Source organism: Nycticebus coucang, chromosome 16 (assembly GCF_027406575.1).
Source record: "Nycticebus coucang isolate mNycCou1 chromosome 16, mNycCou1.pri, whole genome shotgun sequence".
In the NCBI taxonomy this organism is placed as follows: Eukaryota; Metazoa; Chordata; class Mammalia; order Primates; family Lorisidae; genus Nycticebus; species Nycticebus coucang.
In genome coordinates, this window is record NC_069795.1 from 93,668,576 (window position 1) to 93,684,292 (window position 15,717).

Genomic DNA, 15,717 nt, shown 5'->3' on the forward strand with positions numbered 1-15,717 from the left:
TTGAACCTTTACATAAACATAATTCTTTTACAATCAGAAGTGCAAACTTGGCTGGTGCGATGGCTCATGCCTGTAATCCTAGTACTCTGGAAAGCTGAGGCAGGTAGAAAGCCTGAGCTCAAAAGTTTGAGAACACTCTGAACAAGAGCAGAACTCAAATGGGGTGGTACATGCCTGTAGTCCCAGCTACTCAAGAGGCTGAGGCAAGAGAATCGCTTAAGCTCAAGAGTTGGAGGTTGCTCTGAGCTGTAATGTCACGGCACTCTACCAAAGGCAACATAATGAGACTCTGTCTCAAAAAAAAAAAAAAAACACAGATTTGACCTTTTTACTTCAAGAAGTTCATAACTTGGTTCAGAGATGTAAGATTAACAGAAAACTAAACACATGACTTTCTGCAAAAAAAATCATATAATACTCAATTATACAGATAATAACTGCTATGCAGACCTGAAAAGTCATTTTAGGCTAGGGGTGCATCATCTAAGGCTTCAGACAAAAGTTATAAAATGAGTTTCCAACTTAAACTGTGAAATGGTGGCAGCCAATAAGCCAATACCAACCTTTGGACTTAACATCAGTGTTCTGAAAACTAAAAAGAACTTTGCACCTTAGGGTTCTCTTGCTCTTCTGTAAAAATTTCCAAAGTAGACTCACACCTGTGCCTCAGCGTCTAGGGCGCCAGCCATATACACCGGAGCTGGCAAGTATACAAATATACTGGGCTGGACATAGCTGGGTGTTGTGGTGTGTGCCTGCAGTCCCAGCTACTTGGGAGGCTGAGGCAAGAGAACTGCTTATGCCAAAGCGTGTAAGGTTGCTGTGAGCTGTGACACTACAGCACTCTACCCAGGATGGCAGCTTAAGACTCTGTCTCAAAAAAAAAAAAAAAAAAAAAAAAAAAAAAATTCCAAAGTAGCAGCACATAAGGCTTGCATTCCCACATAAAAAGGTATCATCCTTTCCATCCCTTTTGTACATTCCAACTTGCTTAACCATTTACAATTGCTTGGCCTCTGTAAGCATTTCTCTCTCTCAACCCTGGCATACAAATGGCAGTAACAATGGCAAAACTACAAACCCAGGAAGCAGATTCTTGTTTATGAAGGAGAATCCGAAAGAATATGCTCACAACAAATCCAATTTTTAGGTGGTGCTTGTTGCAAAATGGATTACTGTTTTTTTATATGCTAAGTATAACTGGAAAACGTAACAATTATATTGGTATCATGTCATACATTTTAAACCTTAACTCAAGAAATCTTAAAATCATGTAAAATAGGACAGAGGATACTTAACAAAGAAAGTAAAAATTACATAAGATTTATAACACTTTTTATTTTTTAGAGATAGAGTCTCACTTTATCACCCTCGGTAGAGTGCCCTGGAGGCATAGCTCATAGCAATCTCTAACTCTTGGGCTTAAGTGATTCTCTTGCCTCAGCCTCCCGAGTAGCTGGGACTACAGGTGCCCACCACAACACCTGGCTATTTTTTTGTAGCAGTTTGGCTGGGGCTGGGTTTGAACCAGCCACCCTCAGTATATGGGGCCAGCGCCCTACCCATTGAGCCATAGGCACCACCCTCATAACACTTTTTAAATGAATCACTGAAGAATAGAGGCCAGGCAGGATGGCTCACCTATAATTCTAGCACTTTTGGATGGCAGGACAATTACTCAAGGCCTGAGTTTGGGACCAGTCTAAACAATATAACCAGACCCTAATTTTAAAGAATTAGCCAGATGTACTGAGACACTCCTGTAATCCTGGCAATCTAGGAGGCTGGCTGAGTCAGGAGATTACTTGAGGCACAGGAAATGGAGGCTGTAATTAGCTATAATCATACCACCGCACTTTCACCTTGGTGACAGAGTGAGACCCTGTCTCCCCCACAGCAAAAAAAAAAAAAAAACTGAAAATATAATTCTGAAAAAAAAGAAGAAAATATCATTCTGAGCCACAAGTAGTCTTTTGTATAATACTTAGACATTTGTTTTTTTCTCATTTTCAAGGGTATATTCATTTCCACATTCTATTTTTTTTGTTTGTTTTTTTTAAGAGACAGAGTCTCACTTTGTTGCCCTTGGTAGAGTACCATGGCATCACAGTTCACATCAACTTCAAACTCTTGGGCTCAAGTGATCCTCTTGCCTCAGTTTTTCATTTTTAATACAGACAGGATCTCGCTCTTGGTCCAGCTGGTCTCAAACTTAATGAGCTCAAGCCAACCAACCACCTCAGCCTCCCAGAGGGCTAGGATTACATGTGTGATCCACTGCACCTGGCCTACATATTTAACTAATTAGAAGGAATAAAGAAAGTGGCTATCTTTAATAGGATCTTTACAACACTTAATACAGTACTTGATGTCACAAAATTTATCAAGGCTGAATGTATGCAGCTTTCTCTGTTTTAAAAAGACTGATTCTATCCAATAGGTTAACAACTTCCCCAAATAGTATTCTCTACTGTGCAAAATAAAGAACTTACGTGTACCTTATATTCAGGCATGCAAAGCTTAAGTCAAATATACAGAGTTGACCACTGGAGCCACAAATGTTGAGATAATTAAAGTGATGTGCAAGGAGTACAAAAGACAATGGTGGACAAAGTATCGACGTATGAAGAGAGATTGAAAAGAAATTTCAGAATGTTGGGATCAGAACTGACAGCAACAGAAGGTTAAGGGAATTCCAATTAAGAAATGGGTCAGCCTTTTTGGATTCTACACAATGGTCAAAGGAGAATGTGAGCAAGAGTTACGTTAAAACAGACTGTTTTGTTTAAAGTATTTAATTCTACAGCTTACTCTCCAAGTATAAGAACTGGAAAGATTCTTAAAAATGAAACCTTTCTACCAAGGATTGGTCTCAAGCACGGACAAACCAACTAAGGACCTAAACCCCAGACAACTACCGGATGGCTTGTTTCCCAAATGAGAAAAGCAGGAACATAAGAAACAGAATTCTAAAAACAAAGACAGACCCACAGCAACTAACCCAATAGACCTAACTGTTTCCAAAATAGCAGGAAGTTGGCCAAGAACCAAACATTAAAAAAAAGAGGCAAATAAATTAATTTTAAGCACTTACGTCTTCTCTAGGTAGTTTATTCTCATTGTCCCCTTCGATTCTAACCCGAACCACACCAGATTTGTCCACGATTTCTTGAATGACTTTGCCATTTTTCCCAATAACTTTTCCTTTAGTAAGAGAAACAAATTATAACTGTTAAAAAAACAATTCTGCTATCCTTTCAACACCAGCCCGAATAACTTATGACTTGCTATCAAATAATAACCACCAAGCAAAGCTTTGCCTTTTCACTTTCAATTAACTTACCCTGAAGACTACCAAGAATTTCATTCCTTGGTCTGGAATTTCTTTCTTTTCTGTATGCGTAAGTATATTAACTGAAATTGACAGTGCTGCTCACATGTAAGAAATTCTCAAAGTCTAAATATTTTTATGTAACCATATCATTTTCATATTTTTAAACACCCTATTTCAAAACTTTAGATATGTACATTAAAGCAGAGAAAATATTTTAATTTGGCATTAATTGCTATCAATTTGTTCATATTTATCTTGCTTTTATTTTCAAATTTGTATTTGTCCAAAAGGTATCTGTGACTTGACTATAATTCAGAATGAATTATTACTCTTCAGTAAAATAAAATGTTTACAAATATTACTTTCTACACCTGGAAGGTTTTAAGTACTTCACAGCTAAATACATAATAGCAGTGCGGCGCCTGTGGCTCAGTGAGTAGGGGGCCGCCACCATATACCGAGGGTGGCAGGTTCAAACCCAGCCCCAGCCGAACTGCAACAACAACAACAAAAATAGCCAGGCATTGTGACAGGCGCCTGTAGTCCCAACTACTTGGGAGGCTGAGGCAAGAGAATCGCCTAAGCCCAGGAACTGGAGATTGCTATGAGCTGTGTGATGCCACGGCACTCCACCAAGGGCAATAAAGTTAGACTCTGTCTCTACAAACAAACAAACAAAAAAAAAAAAAAAAAAACAAGTGTGACAGGCTGCTTGCAAAGTATGAAATACTGTAAAATGACATGAAATTCAAACTATTTACCTTCTCCACACTTAAAAGTCTGTCCAACAGCACTAGTGAGTACACAGTAATTAAAGGAGGAATAGGGTAAAAATTCTCTTCCCCTGAAGAGCTTACTATCTAGTTATATAGATTAGAAAATATTCACATAAAATAAGATTAATAAAAGCAATATTGTGGAAGTAAATATCCAGGTAACCGTCACTATACAGAACAGATATATCTCTTATAAAGTTAACAGCAACAACTTATTTATCCACATTCCTAATTATTTCAATAAATCATTTTCATAAAAGTTTGAATTAATTTTAACTGAAAGGGGTTAAATTGGAACTTTGTCCTATCGCATGCCTGAAAGAACAGTTTCCATTAAAGAATGAATTAGGAAATAATGGCAACAGAAATCTGAGCAACACAGTACAAGCACTAAAATGAGATTTCTCTCTGGTATTCCTACTCTCAAACCACCTTCCCCATTAGTAACATTAAACTTAAAAGCAGCAGCCACTGAACAGGAAAGAAAAAAAAAAAAAAATACAGTAGGACAGGGGATTCACATCACATATGTCTTCTTCTGAGCAGTCCTAGCAGCAGCACATAAAAGCAACCTTCGTTGTTAAAACAGTAAAGCTCAAGCAGCAACTCCATCCTTGACCTTGCTAAAAATAAGCAAGTTTCTTTTGGGGGTGGAGGTAAATCAGGTTGATATACCATAATCCCACCCCCTAAATTTCTGTCACTTCCTTCTTGTGAACTGTACCAGTTGTGAGTGATCATCCAACACCCTTTTGGGGTCCTTGGCAGGGACCTACCTTCAAGTTTTATTTAGTCCCACCAGAGACCGTCAATATTTTAATTGATCATTTCCATAGTTTATATTCCAGAGCATATTGACAAACTGAAGCAGACCTGTAGTATAAATTGAGTATTGAGTATAAATGCTAAAGGGACAGAGTAGTGATTAAGGAAGGCCTACAAGAGGTGAAAGGTTTGGATCCATATTCAAATTATGTTCACATATTTTTCTCTTTGATTTGGGAGGAGTTGGGAATGGTTCAAGTCCTAGAACTCTTAAAACCCAGATGTATACAGAACTCCTCTCTGGAACTTACCCACCAAGTGCTCCTCATTCCCTTTTATTCCTCATTCCTTTTTCTCTTTCACTTGGACTAAGAATGTACTACTTTTCAAAAGACTGCTTCACCCATAAAACATTTTGGAGGAAAATATAGTATTATTATACATAATAACCAACAGAAATTTTTACACTATCCTTGAGTACTTCACCAACATTTAATAGTTGTTGCTAATTTGTGTACTTCCTAAAAAGCACATAACCCACATCATCAAAGCCAACCAAGACAGGATAGAAGGCAGACACAACAGATACTCACATTACTGCACTGATAAATGACTAGAGAAGAGATCAGGGAACTATAAAAATATTCTAATACTCTGTAAGTATCAGGAATTCTTACAATTAACACTACCACAACTCTATAAGAACAAGGCTATCACCTACAGAATGATTGGTTTGGAAAAAAATCCGAATATCTTTCACAAACCCACCACCAACTATTTACAGAAGAGGAAACCTTAGTAAAGTTATCTTCTGTAGGGACAGTTAACACAAGATTTAAGTATGGATCATTGTCAATAACTGAGTATTACCTAAACAAGAGAATCATTTTCAAAAACAGCTTTCTTGTCAAAAGAGATTTCATTTGGCAATGATAAACATGTGATAACACTTAGTAATTTAAAAAATGTTTAATTAGCTGGGCATGGTGGCTCACGCCTGTAATCCCCAGAGGCTTCCGGAGGCTGAGGCAGCAGGGTGCCCACCGCCCGAGTCTGAGCTACGGCGCCCACTGCACTCTGCTCAGGGGCATAGGGTGGGACTCAGTTTCAACAACAAAAAAAAAAAAAAAAGAAAAGAAAGAAAGAAAGAAAAAAAGTTTAATTAAGGGAGGTGCCTGTGGCTCAAAGGATAGGGCGATGGTCCCATATGCCGGAGGTGATGGGTTCAAACCCAGCCCCGGCCAAAAACCGCAAATAAATAAATAATTTTTTTAAAGCTTTAAAAAAAAATGTTTAATTAAAATTATACAAAATTCTTCAAGCTTTTTTATTCAATTTTAACACCTCATCTCTCCAAATCTACAATGAACAACGATATGCCAAGAACTGATAAAGTAGAGCGGTGCCTGTGGCTCAAGGAGTAGGGCGCTGGTCCCATATGCCGAGGTGGCGGGTTCAAACCCAGCCCTGGCCAAAAAAAAGAACTGATAAAGTAAAGCTTACATAACTGGAAACATGTCAAATCTATCCATCCAAATGTTTGGACAGAACTGAAAAGCTTTATAAATATTAATAGTTGAATTCCAAGAAACAAATTCTCGTAAACTATTTTTCCTAAGTATACTACTTGTTCCTGGCCAAAAATAATTCTTTTTAGAATAAAGGATTTTTTTAATTTTTCAATTAATATCTTTTACAGGATTTGAAAAATAGAACTATATTTAAGAAATCATTACCTAAAGGCATAACAGGCTATATTATATAAATGGAGCCCGAAGAGCTCAAACTATTGCCTTAGAATCAAAAAAGTTAACGAGACATATTTGGGAAGAAAACTCATCGCCTCCTAGTAGACCTCATTATATTATGTTGACGCTTCTTTTTATAAAATGTTTAAGATAGTCACTGAATACTGTACACATAACCAAAGCCTTCCCAACTGCCTCAAACAGCACATAAAAGACAAACAGCACAGATGTAGATTATATAAATAACAGAGCTGTTAATTAACTCATCCCCAAACTACAATGCTCATTTAATCATAGTTTAAACTCAAATTTCTGTCACTTAACTTAACCTAAGGGTATAATACTTTCATTAATGGTATCAAGCAATCCCCTCATTATCATCAACACCATCCTTCTCTCCTGCCCACAACTTCTTACCTTATTCTACTCCTTTGCAACAACCAATTATTATTTATTCAGGGCCTACTGTGTAGAAGTTTATTACCCTACTGTTAGTCCACTGTTACTTTTTCTTCTGCACTAAACAAAAGAAAACAATTATCACAAACACCTTCTCAAAAAGTACTATCATAATTTTGATGGCTACATGAATGATATAAGGATATTAAAGGAAAAGAGAATACAACAGAAAAGATCCCAAAGGATGAGAAGGCTTTAAAAAAAACCATACTGACAAACTATTATGAAAATCATGGGTTTTATTAGTGAGGGTCACCCTGTACAGAAGAAAACATCTTTACTTTTTAACATACGACAATAACGACGTACAAGTCACATAAAATATATTACCCCAAAATGAAAATAAATATTGCTATCTAAATGTTCCACAAAAGTGGAGTAAGGTATTTGACTATTAAAACTAATTTCAATCAAGCAATTATATGTAACTAAACAACATTTAACTTAACACTTAGTGTAAGTACCTACCAACAAGATTCCTAGGAACCTGAATAAAATCCTCCACAAATTCCAAAAATCCTCTAGCTTTTTTTACAGCATCGGCACTCTGTAGAAGGGAGAAAAAATAAACATGAAATCCTGTTTCAGTCCTAAAGGAACCCACAATCCAAAACAAAAACATGAGAGAAAGAAAATTATGAATGATATATTCTACTAAAAGATTATGTTCAGTTCACTGGGAAGAGATTTTTCAGGTTGGGTGGGGCAAGGTGGCTCACATCTATAATCCTAGCACTTGGGAGGCCAAGGCGGGTGGATTGCCTGAGCTCACAGGTTTGAAACCACCTTCTCTAAAAATAGCCAGGTGTTGTGGCGGGTGCCTGCAGTCCCAACGCCTTGGGAGGCTGAGGCAAGACAGGAGTTTGAGGTTGCCATAAGCTGTGATGCCAGAGCACTCTACTGAGGGCCACAAAATGAAGACTCTGTCTCAAAAAAAAAAAAAAAAAATGATTTTTCAGTAAAGTGAAAATGTCTCTATTAAAAAAAAAAAAGGCTGTTTTTGTAGAGATGCGTTTTGTAAAAACTTACTGATAAGAACATTACAATTCTTAATTTTTTCTTTTTTTTTTTTTTTTGAGATACAGACTCACTTTGTTGCCCTTGGTAGAGTGCCGTGCTGTCACAGCTCATAGTAACCTCCAGCTTCTGGGCTTAGGCGATTCTCTTGCCTCAGCCTCCCAAGCAGCTGGGACCACAGGCGCCCACCACAACGCCCGGCTGTTTTTTTGTTGCAATTTGACTGGGGCTGGGTTCAAACCCGCCACCCTCGGTATATGGGGCCAGTGCCCTACAACAATTCTTAATTTTTAATGGTTATAATTAAGAACTAGAAGAGAACTCTAAAGGGATTTTGTAGTGCTCAATAGTATATTACTGTCCACTTTTATTTGTTCCTTAATACCACAGTTCAAATTCATTGTGGGCTCATTACATCATGTAATATCCAACAAAAAAAAAATTCTAAATGTATCCAGTGCTCATAAACTAATTATTATTATCCTTATTTTACAATGAGGATATCTATAAAGTAACTTGCTCCAAGCCCACACAAAGTACTGGAGACAGAATTCCAACCCAGGCAGTATATCTCCATACCTCGCCCATTTAAATTATTAATACTGCCCACTTTTAAAGGTTTCAGGGAAAAAATAAGGCTTCTAGTCAGATTTACCACATGAACAATCTTTCCTAACAGCTACATATAAAAAGTTGGCTAGAAGGGCGGCACCTGTGGTTCAAAGGCGTAGGGCACCGGCCCCATATGCCGGAGGTGGCGGGTTCAAACCCAGCCCTGGCCAAAAACTGCAAAAAAAAAAAAAAAAAAAGTTGGCTAGAAATTATCACTCAAAAAAACCCACGAAAGATGGTATTAATAAAAAGTCTGTTTGTATTTAAATAGATAGATAGACAGAGTATCACTACATTGCCCAGTCTGGATTCAAACTCTAGGCTCAGGTGATCCTCCTGCCTCAACCTCTGGAGTAGCTCAGATGACAGACACACAACCCCACACCCAGGTGAATTTTAAATCACCTTTCTATCCCTGCAAAAGTCACAACTAAAGAGTGACAAAGTACCACCCACACTCAAGCTCTACAAAAGATACTCTATTACTTATTACTTTCTATTTGCTGTTTCTGAGGGCCTAACACACAGTAAGCAACTCAAAAAAACATTTGGATTGGGTGGCACCTGTGGCTCAATGGAGTAGGACACAGGGCCCCATATGCCAGAGGTAGCGGGTTCTAACCCAGCCCTGGCCAGAAACTGGAGAAAAAAAAATAACCGTGGATAAGTTATTTGTAATGGGCGTAAAACTGAATAAAAGGATCGGCACCCGTAGCACTGTGGTTACAGCGCTGGCCACATACACCCAGGCTGGCAGGTTCAAACCTGGCCCAGGCCAGCTAAACAACATTGACAACTGCAACAAAAAAAGACTTGGGTGTTGTGGCAGGCACCTGTGGTCCCAGCTACTTGAGAGGCTGAAGCAAGAGAATTGCTTAAGCCCAGGAGTTTGAGGTTGCCATCAGCTGTGACGCCGCAGCACTCTACCCTGGGTAATATAGGAAGACTCTGTCTTCAAAAAAATATTAATAACTGAATTAAACTCAGAAGGCATTAGTTAAGGAAATCTTTTAATCCCCCAATACAAAACCAACTTCAACTACCTTCACAGGTAACGATTACTAGACTGATGGATTTTATTTCTTTTTTTTTTTTTTTTGTAGAGACAGTCTCACTGTACCGCCCTCGGGTGGAGTGCCGTGGCGTCACACGGCTCACAGCAACCTCTAACTCTTGGGCTTACGTGATTCTCTTGCCTCAGCCTCCCAAGCAGCTGGGACTATAGGCGCCCGCCACAAAGCCCGGCTACAGACTGATGGATTTTAAATGAATAAATTCTACCTCAAAAGTGTTTCCATGGGAAATTAAAATTCCAGATAAAATATGATCCAAAAACAGATAGCATGCTATAATAAAGTTAGCTGAAGCAGAACAGCTTACCTCTCCATAAATTCTAAATGTTCCAGTATCTTCATCTAACTCAATAGCGGTAACTCCAGGAACTTTCCTAGCTTGCTGTATATTACTACCATGCGTCCCTATTGCCAGACCCATTAAATCTTCTCTCACAACAAATTCCTCATGAAAAGCTGCTGCAAGTTGTTTTGTGCACTAATAAGGGAAGAAAATTAGAAATCATTATAAAAGATCCAAAATAAAATGGTTTTTTGTATCCCTATCTTCACAATAGCCAAGAGGTGGAAGCAACCCAAATGCCTATCAACAAACAAACGAATAAACAAAATGAGGTATATACACACAGTGCAATTATCAGCCAGCCTTAATAAGAAATTCTGACTTATACGATATGAGTGAACCTTGAGATTATTATGCTAAATGAAATAAGCCACTCACAGAAATGACTACTGCTGCATGATTTCATCTATCTGAGGTATCTCGAATAGTTAAATTTATAGAAAACTGAAAAGTACAATGGTAGTTGCTAGGGGCTGGGGACAGAGGGAAATGAGGAAATTGTTCTCTAAAACAGAGGCCCCAAACTTTGACCCTAGGGACTGGTTTCATGGAAGACAATTTTCCCACCACTGGGGAATGAGGGGGCAACAGAAAGGATGGAAGAGGAGGGAAAGCTCCCGCAGTGGTGCCGCCCACCCTGGTTCTTAATAGACCACAGACAGTTATGGGTCTATAAACTGGGAGTCGGGGACCAAGGTTTTAAATAGGGTAGATTTTCAGTTTTGCAAGATAAAAAGTTCTGGAGATTGGTTAGTAAATATAAGTATATTTACCGTCACTTAAAACTGGTTAAGAAGGTAAATTTTGTTACCTATACTTTAAAACCACAATTTTTTTAAATTAGGAAGGAAAAAAAACAACTTAAAAAGGAACAAAAGTCAACCTCTTAAGTTATAAGAGAACTGATCTGATGTGGTAAGAATCAAAGGAAAATTTTTAATCAGTCTATTTAATCATGATCACAGAAAACAGTAATTCTTAAAAAATCTCCCAAAATTTAGACACAGGCAATTCCCATTTCAGACAATTTTGGCTTTAAAATTTGTTCATATGTCCCTTGTATGATGATTAATCCCTTGAATTAATGAGGATACTTAGAAATTTGACCTAAGGATAAAGCTGCCTCAATTTCTCTAAGTCAAGACAGTATGCTCATGCATGTGTGTTCAGGTGGTTCAGGTGGAGCGTGTAAAAGTGAGGGAAAGAACAGATCCTAATACTATGGCATTGAAAAACAGAAGAAAACACAGTATCTTAGGACAAGACAGAGGGTAACAAACATGTTACTGGATGCCTCAATCCTAGTCCTCCACTCCTCTCCTCTCACATAGTAACTGTTACAATGAAATAGTTACTGGTGGAAACAGTGTCATGAGCGACATATGACAGGGTAGCAGAGCAAAGAAGAATTACCAATATGGTTCTACTGCACATCCCTAGTTAATTTCCTAGCAATTTGGTACTTGTCATCTAATTACCAAAAAAATGTCCAACAGGTATTTAGCAAATGGAAAGTCATGTTTGATACAAGTAAAATGCAAAAGCAATTCTTCTAAGGAAATGACAAATCCAGGCATTAGCCACACAAAAAAGTCCTAGGTTCCCTTAAACAACAGTCAAGTACTTTGAACTCAGGAACGCTAAAAATATACTTAATGAGGCTCGTGCCTGTGGCTCAAGTGGCTAAGGCGCCAGCCACATACACCTGAGCCGGCAGGTTCAAATCCAACCTGGGCCCGCCAAACGATGGCTGCAACCAAAAAAAAAAAAAAAAATAGCTGGGCGTGTGGCAGGCACCTGTAGTCCCAGCTACTTGGGAGGCAGAGGCAGGAGAATCACTTGAGCCCAGGAGTTAGAGGTTGCTGTGAGCTGTGATGCCACATGCCACAGCACTCTACCCAGGGTGACAGCTTGAGACTCTGTCTCAAAAAAAAATATATATATATATATATGTATATGAAACTAAATGGGACACACAAAAAACCTTTTGTAGGTAAACTCACTTACTTCTAAATGCTTAGTGGCCTCTTCATTTCTGGACATTAGCATCAACTTTGTACGAATACTTCGCAAATGCATGTCACTTAAAATATTTACTCTCTTCACAGTTGCTTCACTGGCAGACTACAAACAAACATGTTAATCATTCAAAATTTTAATCAATTCTCAAGGTCACACATGCACAATCTTTTTACAAAGCCTTTCTTGACGCTTATCTACTATACTTCTCCCTTCACCAACACCTCCCCTCCTTGAGTAAACCTACTTTCCTTTCTGAATTCCCATATAACTCAAGTCTGCTATCCACAATACACTGATGGGGAAATACAGGATTCACATGCATTATGAATTTTATGATGTTAAGAATGTCATGTTAAGAATTTTATTTTGGGGCTCAGTGCCTGTAGCTCAGCGGCTAGGGCGCCAGCCATATACACCAGAGCTAGGGGTTTGAACCCAGTCCGGGCCTGCCAAACAACGACAACTACAACTAAAAACTGGCTAGGCATTGTGGCAGGCACCTGTAGTCCCAGCTGTGTGGGAGGTTGAGGCAACAGAATCATTTAAGCCCAAGACTTTAAAGGTTGCTGTGAGCTGTGATGCCTCAGCACTCTACCAAGGGAGACATAGAGAGACTCTGTCTCAAAAAGAAAAAAATATATATTTTTGGTCAGGCATGGTGGCTCACACCTATAATCCCAGCACTCTGAGATGCCAAGGTGGATGGACTGCCTGAGTTCACAGGTTCGAGACCACCCCAGCCAGAGTGAGATCTCATCTCTAAAAATAGCCAGCCTTATAGCAGGTGCCCAAAGTCCCAGCTACTCAGAAGGCTGAGGCAAGAGAATCGCTTGAGTCCAAGAGTCTGAGGTTACTGTGAGCTGGGACGCTATGGCACTCTACTGGAGACAACAAAATGAGGATCTGTCTCAAGAGGAAAAAAAAAAAAAAAAAGAAATTTTATTTTTCTCCTTACTTTAAGAGAGCTCAAAATTAGTATTTTACAGCTACAAAAAAAAAAAAAAATTTCTTCCAAACGTATTAATAAATTCACAATACATCAAGTTTACATTAGCGTTTATTTTCTGAAACATCTAATTACAAAACGTATGTAATGCCCATTAACTTGCCACCCTAAAATATTGTGTTATCTTACCAGTATCATTAGCTGTGTAGTTTCCGGATGGTAAAAAATTCTGCATGCTCCTACTGCCTTCTTAAAATCTTTATGAGCATTTTCATTAGCACACCTAAAGAGAAATCAGTTCAAGTGTAAGTCCTCAATAATAGATTAAAGTTGTCATGTAAACTCAGTATTTCATTTCATTAAAATCATTGTTATAAGATTTTCCTATCAAGATTCTAAATGGGTGTTTGGGGGAGAAATCATTGTTTTATTAACACTGAAAACTCTTAATTCACAGGGCAATTCAACAGTAAACAAAATTACTCACGCCTCTCTCAAATCCTCTGGAACATCCACTGTGCACTTAAAGAAGGTATTTTTTTTGACAGTTTTATTTTGATTGACAGGCCGAAGTCGTTCAAATGTGACTATTTCATTGTAAGTAGCATCACAAGCAGCATATTCAATGACATAAAACTAAAAGACATCAAAATACTTTAAAAATCCCACGAGAACAGAAATAATGAACCTTAAATGAAGTTCTAGTTACCTTGCTCAGCTTAACCAACAAACCCTCCCCAACATGGCACAAATACTAAGCACAGCTTAACTACATCAATCTGATTTGCCTACACAAGATTACAGATTCTTACAAGCATGAACCTCGGTGGTCCTTACATGCTTGAGGTGTACCTCTAGAGAGCAGCTTTGGTGTTTGCCAATATAGAACACAAACAGAAATTAATGCTAATGAACTTTTGAAATGTTTAATCAACTATTTCTGAGGTAGCTTTTAGAAAAAGAAAAAACTGAGAGTTGGAAAAACATTTACAAGAACCAAGGGTTGAGTTATTTTCAAGATCACTTACTTCTCCTTTCATCATCCGAACTTTAGCCAACCACCATCCACATGGTTCTTGGTCATTTGCTCTTGAATATACCTGGAAGAGGGGAGAAATGCCTTTATCAATTCTTCCCCAAAGATTTCAATATGTAAACTGAATTGCCAAATGCCAAATCCCACTAAACTTGAGAATAAAAAATGACATTTTATTGAAATTGATGTACTAAATTAAAGGCAGTGTAATGAAAGTGTCATACATGCTTAGATTTTACTACTTAAAAATAAAACTAAACATTCTTTGTGCAATCTGGCTTCTTGAAAATAAAACTACAAATTCATGAAGATTTACTAAACAAATATTTTTGATTTTTTTTTTTTTTTAAGAGACGAGTCTCACTTTCTCACCCTAGGTAGAAGGCCGTAGCATCACAGCTCACAGCAACCTCCAGCTCTTGGCTTAGGTGATTCTCTTGCCTCAGCCTCCCAAGTAGTTGAAACTACAGGTGGCCGTCACAACACCAAGCTATTTTTTGTTGCAGTTTGGCCAGGGCCGGGTTTGAACCTGCCACCCTCAGTATATGGGGCCGGTGCCCTACTCACTGAGCCACATGCACCGCCCAAAACAAATAGTTTCACAAAATGTTCTTTCACACAATATAAAACACAGATCTTCCTGTTTCTGTCAACATTGTTCATCAAAATTGAGAATTGTTTCAGCTCGGCACCCGCATCACAATAGTTACAGCACCAGCCACATATACCGAGGGTGGCAGGTTCAAACCTGGCCCAGGCCAGCTAAACAACTGCAACAACAACAAAAAACAATACCTGGGTGTTATGGCGGGCACCTGTAGTCCCAGCTACTTGGGAGGCTGAGGCAAGAGGCTCACGAAAGCCCAAGAGTTTGAGGTTGCTGTGAGCTGTGATGCCACAGCACTCTATACCAAGGGCAACATAGTAAGACTCTATCTCAAAAAAACAAAAAAAAATTGTTTCAGAAAGTAATAAACTCAACTTAAAATTCCTTCAAGAATTATGACATTCAAAGCCAGGTGTGGTGGCTCACACCTGTGATCCCAGCACTTGGGAGGCTGAGGCAGGTTGATTACCTAAGGTCACAGGTTCGAGACCAGCCTGAGCCAGAGTGAGACCCCATCTCTAATAGCTGGGCATTGTGGTAGGTGCCTGTAGTCCCAGCCCCTAGGGAGGCTGAGGCAAGAGGATTGCTTGAGCCCAAGAGTTTAAGATGGCTGTGAGCTAAGACACCAAGGCGCTCTACTGAGGGTGACCAAGTAAGATGAATTATGACATTCAGATCCCTTCTTAAAAGATCTTAAATATACTAAAACTGTTTAGCTGAATAACAAAAAATTACACACATTTAGTCCATCTAGCAGAATATACATGTATAAGTACCTTATAAAAAGTATCCACAAAACCTAAATCTTACATTCTTTACATCTTATGTCAGTTTTAATGACATAGTAATTATAAAAGTTTCTATTGGGATTCTTATAATTCAGCAGCTTCTTTAATGCATTTTCAATACATGGAGGGCAGGGATGGTGCTGGAAGAAACAGGTAATACTCTCCTCATCCGCCTCCCTCCTCCAAAATCT

The 15,717-nt window shown here is 38.5% G+C and overlaps 1 protein-coding gene across 7 annotated transcripts in view; it reads right to left on the reverse strand.

The window, feature by feature from the left end:
• FXR1 (FMR1 autosomal homolog 1) overlaps positions 1 to 15,717 on the reverse strand; it is an 89,135-nt gene that overhangs the window by 22,575 nt on the left and 50,843 nt on the right. For all 7 annotated transcript variants that reach the window (XM_053564191.1, XM_053564188.1, XM_053564187.1 and 4 more), the window contains exons 4-10: positions 14,124 to 14,195; positions 13,583 to 13,731; positions 13,285 to 13,378; positions 12,135 to 12,251; positions 10,092 to 10,262; positions 7,551 to 7,629; positions 3,095 to 3,204 (exon numbers count right to left, since the gene is read on the reverse strand). In XM_053564191.1, coding sequence (XP_053420166.1) covers positions 3,095 to 3,204; positions 7,551 to 7,629; positions 10,092 to 10,262; positions 12,135 to 12,251; positions 13,285 to 13,378; positions 13,583 to 13,731; positions 14,124 to 14,195 — 792 coding nt within the window. The remainder of the gene's footprint in view (positions 1 to 3,094; positions 3,205 to 7,550; positions 7,630 to 10,091; positions 10,263 to 12,134; positions 12,252 to 13,284; positions 13,379 to 13,582; positions 13,732 to 14,123; positions 14,196 to 15,717) is intronic.